This window comes from Rhinolophus sinicus, chromosome 2, assembly GCF_057876585.1.
Source record: "Rhinolophus sinicus isolate RSI-liver-muscle chromosome 2, RSI-T2T, whole genome shotgun sequence".
Lineage (NCBI taxonomy): Eukaryota > Metazoa > Chordata > Mammalia > Chiroptera > Rhinolophidae > Rhinolophus > Rhinolophus sinicus.
In genome coordinates this window covers 46,016,384-46,038,530 of record NC_142502.1, presented here as the reverse complement: position 1 = coordinate 46,038,530, position 22,147 = coordinate 46,016,384, and the positions used below count along the sequence as shown (strand labels likewise).

The window sequence follows — 22,147 nt, the reverse complement described above, 5'->3', positions numbered from 1 at the left end:
AGGTGTTTGGGTGTCAAGGCTGAGATGTGTGCCCATGAGCATCAAGGAGAATGCAGCGCCCTGTCCCCCAACACACACACACACACACACACACACACACCCTTCAGTCCCCAGCCTATTGCTTACCCTTCTGAACCTTGGTTCCCCTCTAGCACCTGGGGTCCTCTGACAGGGAGAAACGTGTGCTCTGCAAGCATAATGGATTAAGGGAGAGCTCACAGTTATCAGAACAGAGTTTACTCTGGTCATGTATGGGGTTTTAAATCTTCTCACGAAATCCTCCTTGGTGTCTACATTGAGTTTCAGACCTGAGGGCTTCTCTTATGATAACAGCTCAAGAAATTCCTGCCCACACTTCCTGCCCAAGGCATCTGAGGGCACCTTAGGCACTGAGCATTTTCCAATTTAGCAGAACTTGGCAAAAAGGGTTGTATTTTATCAGTCAGGATGTGGGCCAGGAAGAAAAGATGTTGGTTTCCAAAGAGGTGTATCCACCCCCACTGACGCACGTGGGAGCCCGAGACAGGGACCCTTCTTCTCCCACGGGAGACCGTACCTGCAGGACAGGAGCCGCCCAAGGCCCTTCTGCAGGAATCTGACATGGGAGCCTAGAGAATAAACTGAATGTAGACTGACTCTCAAACTGCTTCTTCTAGCTTCAGAAACTTCTGGAAAATCTTGAAATACATATGATCCAGGAGGTATTAAGAAAAGTTAACAGAGAGATAACACTGGTTATGTCAGAAAAGTCCAAGGAGCAGTGCACTCTCCCTACAGGTAAAGTATGTTTATTTTATTACCTCAGAAAATCACATTGACTGTTTTTTCCTAATTATAAAAGCAATCCGTGTATCCATATTTATGGGGGGGAAAAAAACAAAACAAAAATAAACAAACCTCACAGTGCCCAGAAAATTATATAAAAATTGCTTTTTAACACCTTGGTCCAAAGAGAACTACTATTAACACTTTGATATACTTCCTTCCACTTAAAGGGCTTTTAAATAGAACACACTTGTTGTCTGTCAACTGTAATTGAAAAATAAATTAAATTTAGATAGATAAATAAAATAGACAACATTTGTTAACTATAGTCTTATACAGTCTCAACCCTGCTGGTCAACTCGTAACTGAAATAAAGTTGAAATGGGGGAAACACATAAAGCTTTTCTTATTCCATACATGTATCTATATTACACATGTACATGACGTATCTATGTCAAGCTGTTACCAATGCATATGTTTGGGGTGGGAAGGCATCAAAATTGTTTCCTTTCATCTGAGGTCTAAAGTCAGGGAGACTCACTTCATGGGCGTGTGACCAGGGACTCACACAGGACTCGGGGCACGTGGGCTTTCATGCTCTGTGGCTGCCATCTTGAACTTCTTCATTTCAACTTAGAACTTCTGTTTTGTAAGTGGAATCCAGTAAGTTGATGGAGCATGCACCATGGCCGTGGAGCCTTGGCTCTCATGTGGTCCCACCTCCTGCTGCCTCCCCACCTTGCCAGGAGGGGTTCTCAGCTGCTGCTGCTCTGCTCTCCGTCACCCAGGCCACCCCTGGACTCCCCCTCACCATCCCCACTCGGCAATCACTGCAGTCCTCCATCCCAGGCGGGGCCTGAGCCTGCAGAGGCTCGGGGTGGGTCTGTGTACTTGGCAGCTTCTGAAGGATCCCAGGCTGACAGAACCACAGTGTGTTTGAGGGGTAACTTAGTGAGACAAGCCTGTGGCCCATCCCTGGATCTCCAAAATATCCCAGCACGGAGGTTGTGATACTCCCGCGGTTGCCTGTCCACAGTGGGTTGGGGCGGTGAGCCTGTGGGAAGGGGAGACCCCTGGCTCAACTTCTTTGCCTCGGTCCTGTACGCGGTAGGCCACGTGCACTCCTGCACCCAGTCACAGGGCAGGCCCCTACATGCTCACGAGGGTCACATTTGCCCTGCAAGCATTCCCATGTCTGGGAGTGCAACAAATAAGAACACCATGACAGGTCGAGAGAGAGATGGCAGAAGCAGAACTCTATATGTTAGTACCTATCACGGCTCTTTTTTCCTGCTTTTTGAGCAAGAAGCTCTGCATTTTTATTTTAATGTGCCATAGATTATGCAGCTGGTCCTGTCTGAACTGCAATGTCTCCTCCTAACTCCTACTAATTCTGTAGGAAACTCCACAACCTTTGAGCTACTGACAAGTTGTCTGACTAGCAAAAAAAATAGGTTTTCCTTTTGAGGCGAAATCCATAGACACTGTAGTATTTATGAATAACCTCTGTCCTCACCTAATAAGCCATTGGCAGTTTCAGTGCTTCGAGTAACTGAATTCTGTAAACAGGGCTCTGGGAAAAGCTGTGCCATGAGAGAGCAACCGGTCCCCACTGGGCGTCTCTGCATGTCACCTGAAAGCTGAGTGTGGGTGAGCTCCAATTACAGGATATTTAACAAGACAGAGCGCCTGTTGTTTGTGCTGTGTTTGCTGCATTCAGGCAGCTCCCTTCCAAGTCCTTGGAGAAAATCCACAAACACAGGGCAGGTGCAACCATCTGTACGTTTCAGGGCTGTGATTCTTACGAGACGCCTGGGCTGGGGGCTAGGGGAGGAAGCATCTTTGCGCTGCAGCTGTGCGGTGTGGCCCCTTGTGTGTGGTGCTTGTCAGCTGTGCGTGGAAAGGGCCTTCAGTAAGGGGCTGGTGAAAGTCAGGCAGAGGGGAGGCGTAGAGTTATTCTCAGTGGTGTAAGGTGGGTAATACCAAACCTTACTATGGCTAGAGTATACTGGTCAATTCTGTACTCAGAAAGCTTTGAAAATAAATGCCAACAGTGAGAGTATTTTGGTTTTGGTCTGTTCAACATGACTTAATCTGGAGGCGTGGGTCTCTGCCTATCCTGACTTCCCCTAGTGTAAGTGACAGACTCCCCACTTCATGCCAGGGGTGCTTTTATATATATTTATTCAATTTAGTCTTCCTGGGACCGCTGTGGGGTGGGTACCTTCAAAGACGGCAATAAAACCACCTCTTGCTCATCTCAGCAACAGGCAGCAGCCATAGCGGATGGGCTTCCAACAGACGGCTGCTTCTTCATGCAACACAGACCACCCTTTGTGGGCAAGGTTAGTTTGGATCTACTGGTTTCCCTGGAAGGAGTTGGGAATGGAGAGACTGAGGCCAGGGGACATCACAGGCTCCTGTCCTTGCTCCAAGGTCTCGTCCCTCCCTCTTGGCTGACTCCGGTGTTTACATTTACACCTGCCAGAAAGGAGCCCTTGATACTTCTCCCCTTTATCTCCTTCCCTGCTCCCCACTTTGTCTTGGAGCTTAATCTTTTTATACAGCTTCTGAGTGAGTTGTCCGTTTGTCAGTGAGCAGCTAATAATGCGGCAGGCACACCCGGTCTGCTGCTAGTTCTTGGTAGCTGAAGTAGTGGTCTCCTGAGAACTTTCTCGAAAGTGGCTGCACCCCTCCCCATTCAGCCTCGGGGTTTGTCTTAGCAGAGAGATGGGCTCCCCTGATTCAGAGAGACTCTGCCATGCTCCATCTTTGACATTTTGGCATTGAAGTCATTTTTAATTTATTTTCTAGATGTCTCTGAGCAGTTATAAGGCCAGCGGTCTCCAAAGTGGCCAGCAATACCCCAGGGGTATGGGAAGAAAATGTTATAAGGATGGTCCAAAAGTAATTGCGGTTTTTGTAATTATGTTTAATCTTTTAAATGGACGTTACTTTTGCACCAACCTAATGGAACTTCTAAATAGATTTAGTCCACATGTAAGAAGTCCCATGTCACACTCCACACTGAGGTATTCTGAAGTGACCATGGGAAGGCAACCCACAAGCGAATATTAAATCGTAGAGGTGACACTTCTAATCCTGGTACATGCTTATCTTCAGCCACATTCTGAGGTTTAAAAAAATAACCCAATCACATCTGATAAGAAGTCAGACAAAAGAACTAAAAGGTCAAGGGAGCGATGGGGAAAGTGGATTGAGATCCATTCTCACCGTGGAGAGACCTCTCCCTAAGCACATCATGCTTTGCAGTATTAGCCAGTGATTGTAATGTAGAAAGTTATAAAAACATAAGCATCCATTTGTTAAAGGTTAGTGAACACAAATGTTTCACTTGAGGGAAGCACAATCAAAACGCTGAGGATTGTATGGTGTAGGCCAGCTTTCCCCAGCCGTGGGCCCTGGAACACAGTTCAGCAGCAATGCAGGTGCTCTCGCAGCCACCCTGCACTAGCACACTTGTGGATGACCTAAGCTTTCCTCTCCTTTGGGAACGGAAGCCGGCAAAGTACTCCCTAATCGCAGTCTTTGGGTTACGTAGGTTCACCGAGCATCACGGGTCACTGTTTACTCCAAACCTATTTATGCTACTTTTGCTCATCACTGTATTTGAGTAATTTAATTATGTATTCTGTAAACCAATGAAATAGGAGTACAAAAAGAAGGAGATCTGTTCTTTAAAAACAAAGTTGAAATGGATAAACTGTGGTACATCCATTCAATGGAATATTATTCAACACTGAAAAAGAAAGGAGCTATCAAGCCATGAAGAAACATGGAGGAAGCTTAAGTGCACAGTCCTAAGAGAAAGAGGCCAACCTGAAAAGGCTACATATTGTATGATTACAGATATATGACAGTCTGGGAAAGACAAAGCTATGGAGACATTAAAAAGATCAGCAGTTGCCAGGGGTGTGGAGAGGAGAAAGGGATGAACAGGCAGAGCATAGAGGACTTTTAGGGCAGTGAAACTAGTCTGTATGACACAACAAGGGTGGATACATGCCGTTATATATTTGTCAAACCCTTCATTTCTGAACCGTAATGAAAACTATGGACTTTCGGTAGTAATGGCATGGCAGTGTAGGTTCTTCATTGTAACAGGTGTACCCCACTGGTGTGCGATTGGATAATGAGGGGGGCTGTGTGCTAAGGGTGGGAGCACGGGCTATGCGGAACTCTCTGTACTGTCTGCTCAATTTTTCTGTGAACCTAAAACTGCTCTAAAAACGGATGCATTTGGGTTGGTTTATGGTCTTTAAGTTTTCTCTCCATAAAAGGAAAGAAACAAACCAAAAACATGAACACTAGAAATTGCAGACCATGCACATACATGACGGTTTATAGAAGAAAGATGGTACAGAACTCCAGTGGGTGGTACACACAAGGAGAAGAAAGGACTAAGCTCTGCATTAGAATATCGGCAAATGTCTGTGTACTGGTATACTTTTAAGTTAAATAAAATGTTTAAAATACTGCATGTCATCTTTTAAGCATTCTCTGGTTTCACAGACTTCTTTTGATTAACCAACCAACTCTTAGTCTTAATTGCTTTAGAAAGGAGGATTTTCGCAGGAGCTGAGAGAGAAGGGTTTTGTTTGTTTGTTTGTTTTGTCAAAATAAGTCTGGGAAATTTGGAGTAAATAATTTAAAAGGTTTCTTTACTCTTGACCTTCTCAGAGCCTTTACTATCCTACTGTGAATTATAAATCTCCAGGAGAGAGATAGAGTATGAAATCTTTTAAAAATTTATTTGCCCATAGCACCCATTTTTCCCCTTGGGAACACCTGTCATCAACTCAAGGAATTACTGTTCTGGGGAGCAGTTTGAGAAACACAGGAGTACAAAATACATACATATGCTTGAAGCAACAAGGTTTTCAACCTCTCCCCACACCCCTGCCTGGTCATGGAGAACAACCTTGATTGGCAGTTGTGTGCCTTTAAGTTTCAGTTCTGCTTTGGCTTAGGACCCAGGGACCACTCAGGCACAGAAGGCTCATGGTTGTGTTAGGGAACTGAAATGCTACCAAACCGTGATGCTCTTCCTAGAGGGAGGGGGCTGCATGGAGGGTGGGGCGGTGAGTGGAGTGTTCAGAGAGAGAGAGAGGGGGGAAGTGGTTTGGCCACCAGGGAATCAAAGTTTCCTCCAGTCAAAGACCTGGAAACAGTGTGAGGGGGGAGAACAAAACCCTAATTTAATGCCCAGTGTGCTGTCTCTCTCCCAAATTCATGTTTCTGTCAAAAACTGCTTCATCTTAAAGAAACCATGACCACACACACACACACACACACACACACACACACACACACTGAAAATGAGACACATTTGGAGAATGTCAACTCCACTTGGACGGGAATTACTTCTCTTGGATGAATTCTACTCTCTTTGGCTTCCCCTGACTCCTGCCTACAGATGCATACGCATGTCTGAACTTGAACTCATGAAGAAAAATTGTGTTGGATCAATTTCCCACCATGCCAGTAAAATACATCCCCTTCAGCTGAGCCCAGAGTTAAACCCAAAACCAGCTCTGTGGGCATTTGGCAGGTGATGGTCCCCAAACAAGAATTGTGTGATGGATGTGGTCCCTCACCAGGCTTAGCTGTGAGCCAGATACCTGCCACTAACGAGCCCTGGGGAAAGTATCCAATTTCTTGTCTGAAATATACATGAACTTAGTCTTGTCAAAGCTTAGACCTGTGAAAGTCTTAAACATCTTAAGTGTGAACTGCTAGGCAAATTAACTCTTTTGCATTTTCCACTTCAGTTGTGCTAGGACGGTGGCCGATATGCCTTTATTGTCCTAAAGGAAAAGGAAAATCAGATATGTTTGTTAGGATGGGAAGCAGCCAATTGTAGAAGAAACATGGAATCCTATTTTCAAAACCAGGCCCCCCCCAATAAATAACATAATAAGTGCGAATGCTAGAGGCGCCTGCTCTGTCATAACCACATTTCTGGGAAGATTGTGCAGGACGCTTCCTCTTGTGTCTTCTTCCAGCAAAATGAAAGTATGAGGAGTAGGGAATCTCGTCTGACATTAGAACCAGCTGGGGGCAGGGGCAGCCCTGAGCGTGTCCTTGCTGATGGCCAGCACCCTACAACAGAAGGGGAAGGGGGGTGGTGCTTGGCTGCTGCCTTTTATTTCATATTTCTCTCAAGACACCCCTGGGGCTGTGCTCAAGGGAGTACGCAGCATAACCAACATACATGTGTGCTTTTGCTCTGCCATGTGCAAGTGAAGGAGTGTTGACATATTCCCATTGTTCTAGCATTGTCATATTATTTTTACATTTTATTGTATTTTTTAACAGAATACATTCACTTCGCTCAAAACTCAAAATGACATTAAAAGTATACATTTAGAAGTCTTATTGCTACCACTGATCTTCTTCTACCACCCCCTATATAACCACTTTGAATTGGTTTTTAATACATCCTTTCAGTGCTTCTTTAGCATATTCTAATTCATTCTTTTATTCAATACCTATTTACTGAGCAGCTACTGTGTTCTAGGCTCCTATATTTTAGGTGCTGTTTTGGGGATGCCTCCTTCCTGTCATCGAGCAAAAATCGTTACCCTCAGGGAGTTTATCATCTAGAAGGGAATAGACAGACAATAAGCATAAACATAAGAACTAACAAAATAATAGAGTAAGGAGGATGGTGCTGTGGAGGTTTGAAGGGGGCACAAGGCACCTTTCGGGTGGTCAGGATAGACTTCGCTGAGAAAGTGGCACTTTGAGCAAAGTTTGAAGAAGGGGAGGGAGTTAGGTATCTGGGTGTCTGGAGGAAGAGCGTTCTAGACAGAAGGACAGGCCATACAGACGCCCTAAGCGGAGGATGCCTATCATATTTATGAAATAGCAAAGACCCAAGTGGGGCTGGAATGGAGAGAGTGAGGGAGAGTAGTCGGGGCGGAAGTCAGAGAGGAAGATCTTGTGAAAGGAGGACAGATCCTGCAGAGCTCTGCCAGGAGTTTACGTGTTTACTCTGAATGTAATGGGGAGCCTGTCCCAGATTTTGAGTGATATGATCTGACTTGTATTGTAATGGAATCTGTCCAGCTGCTATGTTGAGAATGGACAGTGAAGGAAGAAAGGGTGGGAGAAGGGAGAGGCTGGTTTGGAGGCTATTGCAATAATCCAAGCAAGAAGAAATTGTGGCTCAAACAGGGTTGGGAGCAGTGGAAATATTAACTGGTCAGATTCTGGGCATATTTTTGAAGTAGTCAGTAATGGATTGGGTATTGGATGTTGAAGAAAGAGAAGACTCCATGATAACGCCAAGATTTTTTGACCTGAGCAATTGGGAAAATAGAATTGCCATCAGCTGAGGTGGCAAGGTTGGGAGGGAAAATGAGGAATTTAATTATGCACAAGTGAAGTGTGAAATGCCTTTTAGACATCCAAGAAGAAATGCCAAGTGGGTATGATATCTAAATCTGAGGGTTGTCAGCATAAGGATGTTATTTAGCCGTGAACTAGCTAAGGGAATGAGTGAAGATAGAAAAAGGAGGTGGATCAAGGGCTGAGTCCTAGGACTCTCTAATATTAAGAGCTGGGAGTGTGGAAGGGAAAAGGAGAACCAGCAAAAGGGCCTAGAAGGAACAAACAGTGAGACAGAGGAAAAGTAGGACAGAGTGAAGTCCCAGCGTCTAGTGATGGCAGTTACTCAAGCAGAAGGAAGTGACAAATTGCGTGAAATGTTGCTTGTAGTCTGGTGGAAAAGTAGGACAGAGTGCAGTCCCAGCGTCTAGTGATGGAAGTTTCTCAAGCAGAAGGAAGTGACAAATTGTGTGAAATGTTGCTTGTAGTCAAGTAAAACCACTGGTGTTAACCATGTCTAGAGCACATGAGGGTGTTGGTGTCGTGTTGATGTTTATGACAAAATCAGTTTCAAAATGGTGGAGTTGTAAGCTGGGTGAACAGGTGGGTTTAAGAAGGATTTTGAGAGAAGTCACAAACAGTAAGTGTAGACATCTCCCAGAGTTTTGTTAAAAAGGGAGCAAATAAATGAGACAATAGCTGACAAGAGAAGTGGGGTTAAGAGAAGGATTTTTTTGAAGTGGGAAAAAATAACGTGTGCTATTTTGAATGATCAAAGAAAGGGGAGACTCGATATTGGAGAATGCCAAAGTTTTGGAGCAATGAACTTGAATAGGCTTGAGGGGACATCCTCTGCCTTCATTATCTTTATCATATCTTTCTTATAAAAGATAGAATTTTACATCCACTGTTCTGCACACTGAATTTTTTACTTAACAATCTATGGTTCTTTTCATATCAGTACATGGAAAAGTTCCTCTCTTCTTTGCAACTGCATACTGTTTCACTGGAAGGATATACCATAGTTTATTTGTTGTTTCCAAGCTTTTCCTGTCCCAGACAATGCTGCTCTGAATAACTGTGTATATGCCTCATCTCATATGTGTCAGCCCTGTTGCTGCTTCAATCTAGGAGCTGACATTTATGGCCTGTCAGTTCTCAACATTTCTAATCTGTGACTCTTTCTTCTCTCTTTTGGATTTCCACCCCTTTTTTTTATTAATTCTCTTTTCAAATTAATTTTGCCTGTGACACCGAGAATGTACTTAAACAGATACATAGAATAGCTCTTCATTTATTTCTAATAGCTGTGTTAGGCCAAAATAATTGTTCAGATACATATAGGAACTCAATGAAAATAGATGTCGTGCTGGATCAACAATAACATTTGATTCGGGATTTTTCATTGTGGTAACAGAATATTGTTTACTGTTTTCAGAGATGGTTTTCCAAATCTTTTCATTAGTAATCTTGTTAGATATCTTCCTTATTCCCATGTTCCAGTGGATCCTGTGTCTTCAACCATCTCCTCCCCTCCCCACCTCACCTGCGAGCTTTTGCGTGTTTGAAAATGAGAGCTTGTTGTGTCCGGTGCTCTCTCAGCGAGTTGCCATGTTATAGACATTAATGTGTTCAGTGTTTCACGATACTAGTGTTGGTATGTTTCTCCCCCTAGACCTTTGGAAACACCAAGTCATGAAAGAAAACTTTTCTGTTGTCAGACCACAGATAGTTGAAAATTTTATACAAAGATTGATGGAAAAGTACCAGGACGGTGGACTAGAGGTATGTTATTAAAAATTAGTCATTCTGGAGTGTTTTGGGCTTTTTTAACATAAACCAAACATGGAAGGCTTTCCCCTAATACATCTCCTAATGCTCCCATCACTCCCGTAGAATGAAGATATAAATAAATACTGAGGCTGAACTCAAAGGAGTAATCACTTGTTACCATTTTAATTTTGGAAAAAGACTGATTTCAAATAAAGATGAGAGAGGAATGTTGGCTAATTTCAGATTTGGCCAATTTTTTTAAGTAGCCTTAGAGTTTGTTTATGAGTGAGTTATTTCTAGCAACATTTCCTATTGTTGATTTTTTTAGTATAGAATATTTAAAAGAGAGAAACCAAAACAGCCTATAATACCACTACCTAGAAAACATTTTTTAAATGTACACTATGAAAAAAACCAGCTCAGAAAGGTAACATTTTCACCCCTCCTCCACTCTGCCATCCCAGTTTCCTCTCCACAAAGGAAACCAGTATCACCTTATCTATGCATACATATTTGAATCCATAACAACTCTATATGATACATATTTAATACATACAACATGCATACACACAGTTCTCAGAGTTTTTAACTGTTTACTCTTGATAGGACTGCCTTACTAAATCAAAAGAATCCACTGAAAAGGCAGGAGTATATGTGGACATTTGGCCATAACAGAGCTTTTAGGATCACCAATAAATTAAGCATAAGTGCATTAGGTAGATAGGAATCCAGTTTCCTTTGAAATGCAAACTTTTTTTTAAAAAAAAAAAAAAAGAAAGAAAAAGAAACCTGACTTAGCAAAATATGCTCAATTTTAAAATTTTTTAAACGACAATGTTTTTTCCAAGAATGTTTTACATTCTTCTAAGCTCTTCAAACATTCCCGATAATCTTATAATCACTTCAGTTATTAATTATGAGGTAGAGGACTCACAAGCTTGGTTGAGGATACATTTTTCCTCAGAACTTGATGATTTATGCGTATTTCCTTTAAACTTTCAGTTCTACCCAAGTGTGGTACTGTGTATTCTGATGAGGGGTGAAGTGGTTCCTTTTGGGTCCCGGCAGCTCAGAGATTCTCAGCCACAGGCAAAGAGGCGATTAAGGTGGAACATGCTCAGAAAAATGTTTGAATCAAAAAATTCTGTGGCTCTCCTTAAAAAGGAAGGAAATTCTGACCCATGTTTCATTGTGACAAAACTTGAAGACATGCTAAGTGAAATAAGCCAGTCACAAAAGCACAAATGCTGGGTGATTCCACTTATATGAGGTACCTAAGAATAGTCAGAGTCATAGAGACAGGAAATAGAATGGTGTTTGTCAGTGGCTGGGGGAGGGGGGAGGAATAGGGGGTTCCTGTTTAGTAGGTACACAGTTTCAGTTTTGCAAGATGAGGCGTTCTAGAGATTGATTGTATGACAATGTGAATGCACTTAAAGTCACTCAAATGTACACTTAAAAATGGCTAAAATGGCAAATTTTACATTATGTATTTTCTATCACAATAAAAGCCGTTTGTGGCTCAAGATATGCTCAGCCCCTATCTACATACTTCACCCCAACACTGAAGACAGGATATTCTAGGAAAGAAATGTGGGTATTAGGAGACAGGGCAAACCCACAGCAGGTACAAGTGAAACCCAGGGCACACTCGACTGGTTGGCTTCAGCCTGCTGGTGTCTTGGAATAACAGGACCCCAGGATGTTAGGTTCCTCCAAGGTCTGTGCCTGGTGGGCTTCTGGGCTCTTCTGGATCATCTGCAGTGACAGGGGACTCACTCCCTTCCAAAGCATCCCCCTCCCCCGTTCCTAACAGCTTTTGTTTCAGGCAGCTCTCACTGAGCTGGATTTGGTCTCCCCACCATCTCCACCATGGGTCCTAGTTCTGTCCCTGGGGCAGAGCATGGTTCTGACCCTTCACAACAAGCCTTTAGATCTCTGAGGGCAGGTCAGTCAGAGCTCAGTTAGCACCACCGCTAGCTAACATGTGTGAAGCCTCTGTGACATTATAATGTAGGGCCTACTCTACGAGAACAAGCCGAAACAGGTGCCCTTCTGGGTGGCGGATTACAAATCGTCACCCCTTCCTCCAGAAGGAAGGGTGCAGCCCTGTGCCAGGGCACATGAACTGGGAAACGGAACAGGTGCCAGGTTCCCCTCTCACCTGGGTGCTTCTGTGCAGAGCACAGACTGCACAAGCGTACACGAGGACCCGAACCCGGCCTTCTCTTATTCAGACTAACCCATCTTTACTTCCTTCAACCACTTTACATGAGCACCCACACCACCCTGGCCAGCCTTCTCTACGTTCAAGGTCATCTGGCCAGTGAAGACTGCCCTTGTCCTGGGTGTTGTGCTTGATCAATGCCCATCAGCGTGCCGGGTTCGGCAGCCGCATCAGGCTGACTCTTTAGGCTAACAGTCACCTGCAGCACACGTGTTGCCGTCAGGTATCCTGCCACTGCCATATGGTCAGCCTGGCTCCTGTTCAGTCGGATCCACTCTCTGCACCTCTTGAAATCTTTAAAAATCTGGATTTCTGTCATTCAGCATACTCTCCCTCAGAGGGTCATGTCAGCTGCTCTTGATATCTTTACTCATGTCACCGCTAACAGTGTCTCACAAGACAGGCCCCCGGCCCGGACTGCCCACGCTGGGTCCCCTCCAGGCTGACCAGGTGCTTTGGGCACAGTCTCTCAGTGGCCAGAAGCCTATCCAGTTGTCCTGTTCTCCATATGTCCAAGGACATCAGGAGAAAGCTTCTCAGATGTCCTGCCAAAATCCAAATACCCTGCATCTGCTGTATTTCCTGAGCTTAATCTGGCCTGACATTTCTTGAACCCTTGTTGGCTTCTAGTGACCTTTGCTTCCTTCTCCAAATTCTAGAAATCAGCCTTTCACAATCAGTTCTAACATCTTGTCCAAATTTTATATCAAACACACTGGCCTGAAGTTAGAGACTGACCTTTATTGCAAATTATAACTTTAAATCTGTTCTGTGGGTTCCAAAACCATTTTCATTCGTATGTCAAGAGTCATTCACTCATTTGGCAAGTGTTTAGAGATTTTCTATTTTTTTTCCAGGTACTTTATTAGAGATATAAAAGCGAAAGTTACAGTCCCTTCCCCCAAAGAGCTTATGAAAACAGGTGAAACTAATGCCAGCAACGTCAGGAAAAGTCACTTCACATTAAGTGCTCTGATAGAGGCACACACAGAGTGCTATGTGAGCTCAGAGAAGGGAGACACAACCCAGCTAGAGGGTGGGACAAGACGCAGTCAGGGAAGACTTCCTAGAGGAGGTGTTGTTTGGGCCAAGTCTTGAAGCATAAGTAGGAGTTGACCAGATGAAGAGGGGCCAGGAAGAAAAGATAGAGCAATCTAGGAAGGGAGTATAGCTGAATTCAGAGGAGGACATGGGAAGGGTGGGCAGGGCCAGATTCTGAATGCCTTTGTATGCAATCCTTAGGAGTTTGGATTTTATCCCAGAGTCAGCTGGAAGTCACTGAAGCATTTTGTCAGCAAGAAGTGGGTTTTAGAAACATCAAAACACCTGTGTGTGCCTGATGTTAAACAAATTGTCATGAGGGTCTCCCAGATGAAGCGAACCACAAAAGAGCAATTTGTTCCCAGCAGGGCCAGAGTTTTGATATAATAAGGCCTGGCCCCCACCATGCTTCACCTCAGGCTAGCTCTCCAGAAGAATCCATGGGGCAATCTGGTGAGCTTCCAGCTCAGTGCCATCTATCATGATTCAGGTTTAAGTGTCGGTGAAGGAATCAGCCTCCTGGAGGGCAGTGAACCAACAGTCTTTGCTCTGTGGTTCTTATGGAACCCAGGGGCATGCCTGGGAGGGAACGCTGGGAGATGAAGCCTCTTTCTGCTGCGTTTTGACACAGGGCTGACATTTAATGCCCTAGGAAGGCTGCGGTGGCTTACAGGACAGCTTTTAAAAAACAAATTGCTCTGAGAGCTCATAGAAGGATTGTGCCAACAGAAACCACATGGCTTCCCACAACAGATGCTGCTCAGGTGCCTCCAGATGCTGCTTCTGGAAGGCCGAGTACAGCCTGCAGAACCAAAGTTCACCTGGAGAGAGGGATTGCTGGGGGCAGGGGAGTCTCCCTATACCTCTCTGTCACCTGCCAGTCACAGCTTCCTGCCTGCCCCCTCCCCCCCCAGGCATGCTCCCCAGCCCATGTCTGCAGTGCAGACGCTCTGGCTGGGCCCTTACCACCTCCCTGCCTCACACTCACCCACCTGTGTGCATCCCCTGGAGCTAATCTTTCAGCCCAGCCTCCTGAGGCCTCAGCAGAGCCAGGGAGGAAAGGAAGCCACACAACTTCTTTGGCCTCTGGGGATGCTCCTGGCCGTTCCCACCTCCTTCGTGTAACAGACTCCCCAAAGTTTCCTCATCCTTGCTGGGCAAAATATCATGCTGGCTAAGAGGGTGGCAGAGAGCCACGGGGGTTCAAGCCTGCATTTGTTTGTTTGGGGTCCTATATCGTCAGTGGCTTTGCTTTGGTGAGATGTGCTGGAGAAGCGACTGCCCTGCTAAAGAGCTGTTGGAGGCCGGCTGGCAGGCTCAGCCCGGCACTGCTGCCAACACAGTGAGGGCTGAGTCTGCGGCTGACTCCAGACTCACCTGGATGGCCCAGCTCACCTGGATGAGGTCGTTGGCCACACCTTGCTGGCCTCAAATGTGGTCTCATGACTTCTCAAGGCTTAAGACTTTCTTACCACACTCAGTCCAGCTATTGTTTCCTTTGTCATCACTACTTTCACGGAGCCTTGGCCCTGTCACCATAAGGAAGGTCCAGAGGATGGCATCTTGGTTCCTTTTGCCGTGGTGTCAGCAGCTAACGCTGGCTGTCCTACTGCTCACTTCCCAGGAGCAGGATGGGTTGCCTTCACCCCCACTCCACAAACGGTCCCCTTGAGGAGGCCCTAGAGAGTGAGTGCGGAAGGCTGAGTGCCTTCCCTGCCTCCTGCTCATAAAATCCCCATGAGCAGAGGTTCTCATCTGCTGTCTCCATTCTGCATATCATGAGTGCATCCCTCCAAGCTGCTGTGGCGACAGCCTTTACCCAAGCTTTACTATCTTTTAATTAACATACACATTTTATTTATATGTACATTTTTACGTATAACTATTGTAATTCTACATGCTTTTATGATTACATTAGAAAATTGGAATAGGATGTGTTAGAAAATACACTCATCCTCTCACCCTCACTGATAACCTCTCAGTATTATTTTGGTGTATTTCCTTCCAAACTTTATAACTTTTTTTTCCATTCATGTATTATTTTTTAACAAAATTAAATTATTATATATGCCCTTTTTTATAGTGTATTGTTCCCCTCGACTATATGTTATAAATGTTTCTTTATACAATAAGTATATGTCCACAGCATGATTTTGGTAGCTATTGAGTGTTTCATCATATAGATGGGTAAGATGGACTCAACCTGTTTTCCATTATAAGGCACTTTAGATTGTTTCCATTTTTCTTTTCTATTCAAAAGGCTACTATAAAGAACATCTGTTTACATATATTTTTGTGTATTACTTCTTACTATTCCCTAAAGATAAATTCCTAGAAGAGGAGTTACTGGGCCAAAGGGCATGAAGGTTTTTAAACCTCTTCATAGATACTGCTCGCTTGCCCTCCAAAATACCACACTGATTTCCCCTCGGGTGAGCGGCGGCTCACAAGCCACTTCCCTCACTCCCTCGGGATGGGGATTTATCACGACTGGCCTTCTCTGCTCCTTTGCCTCAATACCTTGCCTTGGTAAAGCCTAGCTGGCCTGTCTCTGGGGGCTGGTGGGAGCACTGAGGTGGCACTGGTAGGACAGTGTCCTGTGCATCACCCGGACAATTGGATCAGAGCCAGGGAAAGCACCCCAGACTGGAAGGACAGCCTAGCTTCTGGGGCATGCTGCCAGCAAGGCTGGAGCCCGCCTGGCTCTGGAAGTGTCACAGATAAAGTTCATGTAGGCTGGGCCCCATAAGACTGTCAGATCCACACACACACATCCTCACTGACACACATGGAGGGACACGCACAGACACATAGAGACATATATAGACACAGAAAGACACAGACACACGTGCAGACATGTCCACAAATGCGCACACACACTCGCTGATACAGACACACAGAGGCACACATAAGCACTCACATAGATATGCAGGCCTTAGTCGGGTAGATTTGTCCAGCCTTCCACATACTGGCTCCCATTGCTCTCCAGAGCCAAATCTAAGCCTGCCTTAGAGGGGCACATGCTTCCTCTGTTCCTTAATGGCCACCTCTTCGAAAAGGGTGCCCAATCTCCTGGAGAAAGGGAGGGAAAGGGACTGCGTAGAGACTGTGCAGCAAGGCTGATCAACCAGAACAAGAGTTGGACGCCCCATACTTCAGAGGGCCCTCTGGCTTTGCTCCAGCCCCATCCTCTCCCACAGAGTGAGAAATCCCCACAGCCAAGGGGACATGTGCACTCAGGCCCCCAGCCTTCCTTCTAGACCACCCTCAGGTACCTGGGAGCTGGGGATCCCCCAAATCCAGGGCCTCCTCATCAGATCATCCCCCCTGGAGGGTGAGGGGTCCAGGGCAGCTGTGTAGGGGTGTGGACAGCTGAGATGACTGCTTCCATGCCTGCAGGGCCCTCCATAGTATTCTGTGAGGCCAGTGAGGGGGAGAAATGGGGTTCATGCCGTAAGCTATGGGTGGAGACATCTCTCCCCAAGTCACCACATTTCAGCATAGAACTCAGAGTAGTCCAAGACTCAGAGATTCAAACTTTGCCTACCAAGTCATTTTTGAAAGTCTGTGTTTCAAAGTAGGAGAATTAAAAATTTTAATAGTTTGTTAGTTTGCTTTATAACCTTTAAATATTTAGACTATTTAGACCTATGGTATGTGGGCCTCCATTTATACTCTTGTCCCTGGTCCTGCAAATGGGATGAGCAGACCTGAAAGAGAGGCTTGCAAGCCTAGAGGTGATGTTTTCCTATGGAGGAGAAAGGGAAATGGGTCTGTGAGCCAAGGTGATGTGTGCCATGAATCCTGGCGTGGTGTGGAGGCCAGGCCGGAGCTGCTGGAATGATGGTGCCCCTTCCTTTTCAGATCACGTTCAGGAAAGACCACCTGGAGGCCTGCCTCCTTTCCCTGGGCTGTGATGTGATAGCAAGAGAACGCAGCAACTTCGAGAGCTACTCCATGTGTTACGAGCACGTGTTGGAGCATGCTAGGCAGAAGCTCTGTCAGAAGGAGCAAGTATGTTCCCAGATGCCAGAACTGCGATGGGGAAGGTGTGGGGAGGGAGTCAGTTTGCAGAGGAAAGTAAAACAAATAGGTTGAGGTGGAGGGTGTGTGCTTATGTAAGACCTGAGGCTGGACGATGCTCTCCGAACACAGGGCAGCTTGCGCTGTGCCTGGCCTCGCAAAGAAGCCAGGACCCTTGAGTAACCTGTCTTTAGGAGGTCCAACCATCATGGGTCTCCCTGATGAGATTTCCTTAAAATGAGACCCCACAGGTAAGATCCAAGAGTCACTTTTCCTGTCCTAGATTGCACTCTGAAATGGATTGCATCCGTGTCATTTTAGCGTATACCTAAGAAAAGTACAAAGGCCTAAAAAAAAAATCAAATGAAGCATTAAAATATCAAATAATGAGTCTTGGCTTTGCCCCAGCTTATTAATAGCTTATCCCATAGCTGAGTACTGTGCATCCGTGTGGGTACCTGGAAGTTGATGGTGTCTTTTGATGCTGAGTTGGGCATCCTCAGGCACAGTCCTGGCTCCGAGTGGAGCCCAAGGGTCAAAACGAAGCTCCATTAACACAAATAGGCAGCGTCTGGAGCATATTGACTGAATTGAGCTGTGGTTGGAAAAAAAAATGTTTGACTTTGGTCGAGCACTGCTTTCTTCTCTTCAGGAATTAGATATTTTACGAAGAGGTTGGAGTCCACCTGAAGACCATGCTGGTCAGGTAGGTCAGTTATTACAAACCATCCATGAAAGTCCACCGAAGAAACACCCAAGGACCGTGCTTTCACTTTGGAAGTAATGAGGGCTTTTGTTGGTTGGTTGGTTGGTTTTTGTTATTTTTATTGCTTTGTTTTTTCTTTCTGTTGTTATTTTGGGGGTGGGGGGCTGGTTGTTTGTTTTATTCTGAGGACAGTTAAAGTGCATTCCAAAGAAGAAAAGGTAATTTAGGCTGAAATGCCAAGGGAAGGCCATTTTGGAGATGGAGGCCAAGTTAATTGAAGTATTTTCTCCAGATGAAAAGTGCTTAAGTAGTGTCTCTTCCGGGCCAATCATTCAGCAACCGTTTATTGAGCACTTACTTACCTGTCTGGCACTTCTGGGACCCTTAAACCAACTTGGAGTTACACAACAGTCTCGTCGCCTTCTTCATTAGGTTCAAAATACAAGTGCAAATTGCAGTGGCAGTTTGGAATTCCTGCACTGTCTTCCATTAAAATAATATCTATGTCTGCTGCTAGGTTGCTGAGCTCAGTCATAACATGATCATGGAAATCACTGCTCTGAGAGCCCAACTCACGGATTTGGAAGAGGAGAATCTGAATCTCGAAAAGCAGATCAGAAAAGAAGTCCAAGAAGAATACAAAGCTTTAGTCCAAGACTTGTTTATGACATGTGTACACATGAAAGTAAGTGGTATCAGGGAAGCCGTGAGCGGGTGTGGCCGCAACAGCAGCTGCTCACGGAGCAATGACAGAATGGCCTTTGTGGTCACAAGGGATGGTGGCAACCAAGAGTGCTCCAGCTCTAAGCTTTCTCTGCAGAGAGTGAGTTGGCAATGCGTTGTCATTATGTTACCATGATAGACACTGAATGTTAGATAATTTAGACATAATTTGTCACTGTTTTGTCTATGTGACCATCCGGGAGAGGACAGTGCCCTGGGACAGACCCCAGTGTAGGTACCACAGGTACCTCCTGAAAGCTCCCTGGGCAGATTCAGAATTTGAATCAGCTTTCAGAGATGTTTCCAAACTTCCAAGTGCCCGCTGGCCTTTCTCTACCATTCAGTGTCAGTGAAGGCCCGTCCAGAAGAAGAGTGATGGGGCGCCCATGTGCTCACAGCACTGGGGAGGCTTGTCGTTTCCCTATGATGTCTGAGCAGCTGTAAGTTGGAGGTCACATGCCTACAATGGGCTATCACAGAGCCTGGGCCTGTTGTCCCATAAGTGTGAATTTCAGTTCCAACTCAACACCCTCCAGCCCACTGTCCCCTTCCCTACTATTGGATGTTCCCCAGAGCCAGCCCCAGCTGGGTGCTTATTCCCATCTCTCCCGGGAATTACAGGGTGGTTGTGGGGTTATTACTCTGAGAGGAGCTTCTACAGATGCTCTGCCTTGGCCTGGTCATTCCAGAAAGGATTGGAGATTCCTTCTTACTTGTAAATGGCTCACACAGTACAAGTGCTTAAAAATATTAAAGGATCAAAACCAAAATGCATTGGGCCTGGTGCTGCAGGAGCAGGGCGAGCAGAGAGTGAAGGCTGGAATCGGCTAAGCCATCTTTCCGGTGTGAAATTGTTGAAAATGTCTTCAGCTTTTTAGCTCCCACCAGATTCCTAGACAAAAAGTGGATTCTCTACTTCTCCCAGGTTAAACTAGTTCTACAAGTCCCCCAAAGTAGGGAAACCCTGTTCTATCCCAGGGTCCTGAGAAGGTGGTGAGCTTTTGCTGTGTGGCCAGCAGCCAGGCTTCCTGCCACGGCTCCCCAGCTGGCACTATCCTCCTGCCTTCCTCTCCAGGGAAGTGGTTCAAAGGTGAGAGGACACCCCACTCTCACCCCTCACCCAAGAACACTGGGTCTCCAGTTGTATTTCCCAGTGATCAAGTCATTTTACCATAAGCCTATTAGCCATGAGCCATTCAGAACAGGCTGTTTCATAACGAGATTTCTGCTGGAGCCTGACTAGGAGGCAGCCCGCCTGATTCCTCCCTCTGCTTTATCTGTTTTTAATGGAGGTGCCTGTTAGCGGCTCATCTGCAGTGTTTTATCAGGTCAGATTCTGTTGAGTCAACCTGATAGCCCAAATCCCTAAGTGTTAGTTCCCAAGTAACCATTTGAGGGGTTTGGAGGGCAATTCAATTTTCCGTCTGTGACCTCCCACTCTTCTACCCACTCAACTTGCCTGGGTATCTGACAGCCTAGGCAGGCTTTCAGACAATGAAGCTCTGTGGATTGAAGACAACACTAAAGGGGCCACTCGTGTGACTTCCAGATAATACCTGATGGAATAATGCTCTGGGTGGATGGCTTTTTAATGGGAAACCATTTCTGAAAGTTGCATTTTTAGGACACAAAATGACTCTTCCTCAATTGCCCTTCCTGAAGTTGAGTCTGCAATTTGCAGGAAAAGCTGGATGAGAATCAGCTTAATTTGATCCAGAAATTGTGCGAGCTCATCAGCGAAGTGAGAACAGAAGGGATTGAGCATATGAAAGACCTAAAGAAAAAGTGGGGCTCTGCCAGACCTGACGAAGGAATGAAAGAAAACCCGACCCAAGTATGTGATCTCAGTTAGCAAAGGGCTATTGGTCAGCACTGCGTCCTAGTATCTGACCCCACCACTCACTGTTTGCCTGAGAAAGCACCACATCAGGCGTTTTAAAAGGGCACTGGGGCTCATTGCACAATTGTGTCATCTTCTGGAAGGCATGTTTCGATGTTAGCATTCATGCCCTTTCCTGAGAAGAGTGTTGGGGGCAGGCTTTTCTTCAAGTGGGCCTTCTTAGCAGGAGCAGCTGCGAGATTTGGAGCAGGACAACTGCAGCCTGAGCGCCCTGGTGTGCAAAGTGAGCAGCCTGGGCCGCTGGCGGCTGGCCGTGCAGCAGGCTCGCTTCCAGGGCCAGCTGAGCAGGGCTGAGAAGGTGAACACTGGGGAGCTGCGGGAGGGGGGCCCTGGCCCAGGCGTTGGTGGGGGCGGGGTGGGGGCTGTGGGGTGGCAGGCCAGCCTCCTTGGCTATAGCTGCTGCTCTGGTGTTGGTAGCCAGACCACCATCTTAAAGATCTGACAGCTGGGAAGTTTCCCTGGGAACAGGTGATGTCTGAGACTCGGGTGAAATAGAAAACATCCAGAAGCAAATGGCAAAGAAGTAAATGGGAGAACAAATCAGACAGGTTAGTGCGAGGGAAGGGAAAAGATAGAGGAGAGACTTCCCCAGGGCTTGAGGCAGCTCCATCAAAATACGGCACACCTTTGAGTTTCAAACATGATTATCTGAGGAACATTACGTAATAAAAGAGTAAGTGAAAAATCTGCTTTAAGGCACATTGAAGCACAGGTTAACAGGGGGTTGGAAACTTTCACTTACTGTTTCTGACAGTTTATGTACTCTGATCTGTCACCCTGTTCTTAACTGAAATCACAGAGAAGGGCACCAGCCGGGCTTCCTTCTACTGGAAGTTTTAAAGAACAATACAAGATGGAGTGGTTTAGAGACTGTTCATGAAACTGAAAATATGGAGAGGAGACTTATTTCCTATCTTACTGTGTTTGGGATATTCACAGGAAGTCGTGCAAAGTAAAAAAGAGTGTCTGCGCATCAAGCTAATGGCAGAGCAAGAAGCGGTTTTATTTCGTCAACAGTTACTGGCTCTCAGGCAGGCCCTGGCCAGGGCCCAGGCTGACAACGTGAGGATATGCAAGCAGCAGGATGGCCAGGTACCTGAGCCCCAGAACCGCTCTTCCTCCCTGTCTCTGAATGTGCTCTGCAAAGCTGACTGTGGCAACTAGGAGCGGCTTGTGCAGCTTGTTTCCAAAATAGCTGGAGGAAGCCAGATTCCAGATGGTCCCCGGAGCTCCACAGTGTGAAGCCGAGCAGATGGCACTGCCAGGGAAAGATGGCCTGGCCCTCGGCTTCCTTTGCCCCTTTGTTCCAGAAACTATGGGCAGTGTCCAAAGGCTTTTGTTCTTATTCATATTTGGCTAAGACAGTGAAACGTTACTTATACATAAGATCGCGCGCGCGCGTGTGTGTGTGTGTGTGTGTGTGTGTGTGTGTGTGTGTGTGTCTGAGGATCTTTTCACCCAGAAGGCATCTTGGGGTCTGGGTCTGTGCCTTGAACTCAGTCTTTTCCTGCTCTAGCTGTGCTTTCCTTCAACAGCAACCCTCTACCCGTGGAGTGTGGCTGGGCTGTCAGCATCATGCCCAAAGCACGGCATCTTGGGTCCTTTTCTGACGACCCCTGCTAAGTCTTAATTTCGG

At 45.9% G+C, this 22,147-nt stretch overlaps 1 protein-coding gene across 8 annotated transcripts in view; it reads left to right on the top strand.

Annotated features, from left to right (window-relative positions):
* CCDC162P (coiled-coil domain containing 162, pseudogene) overlaps positions 1-22,147 on the top strand; it is a 164,731-nt gene that overhangs the window by 129,995 nt on the left and 12,589 nt on the right. For 5 of the 8 annotated variants that reach the window (XM_074333388.2, XM_074333386.2, XM_074333390.2 and 2 more), the window contains 8 exons: positions 657-777; positions 9,794-9,903; positions 17,024-17,173; positions 17,835-17,888; positions 18,406-18,573; positions 20,293-20,445; positions 20,675-20,809; positions 21,451-21,603. In XM_074333388.2, coding sequence (XP_074189489.2) covers positions 657-777; positions 9,794-9,903; positions 17,024-17,173; positions 17,835-17,888; positions 18,406-18,573; positions 20,293-20,445; positions 20,675-20,809; positions 21,451-21,603 — 1,044 coding nt within the window. Of the gene's footprint in view, positions 1-656; positions 778-9,793; positions 9,904-17,023; positions 17,174-17,834; positions 17,889-18,405; positions 18,890-20,292; positions 20,446-20,674; positions 20,810-21,450; positions 21,604-22,147 lie in introns of those variants that run through there. The other 3 variants (XM_074333389.2, XM_074333387.2, XM_088795521.1) reach the window with 2 other exon arrangements.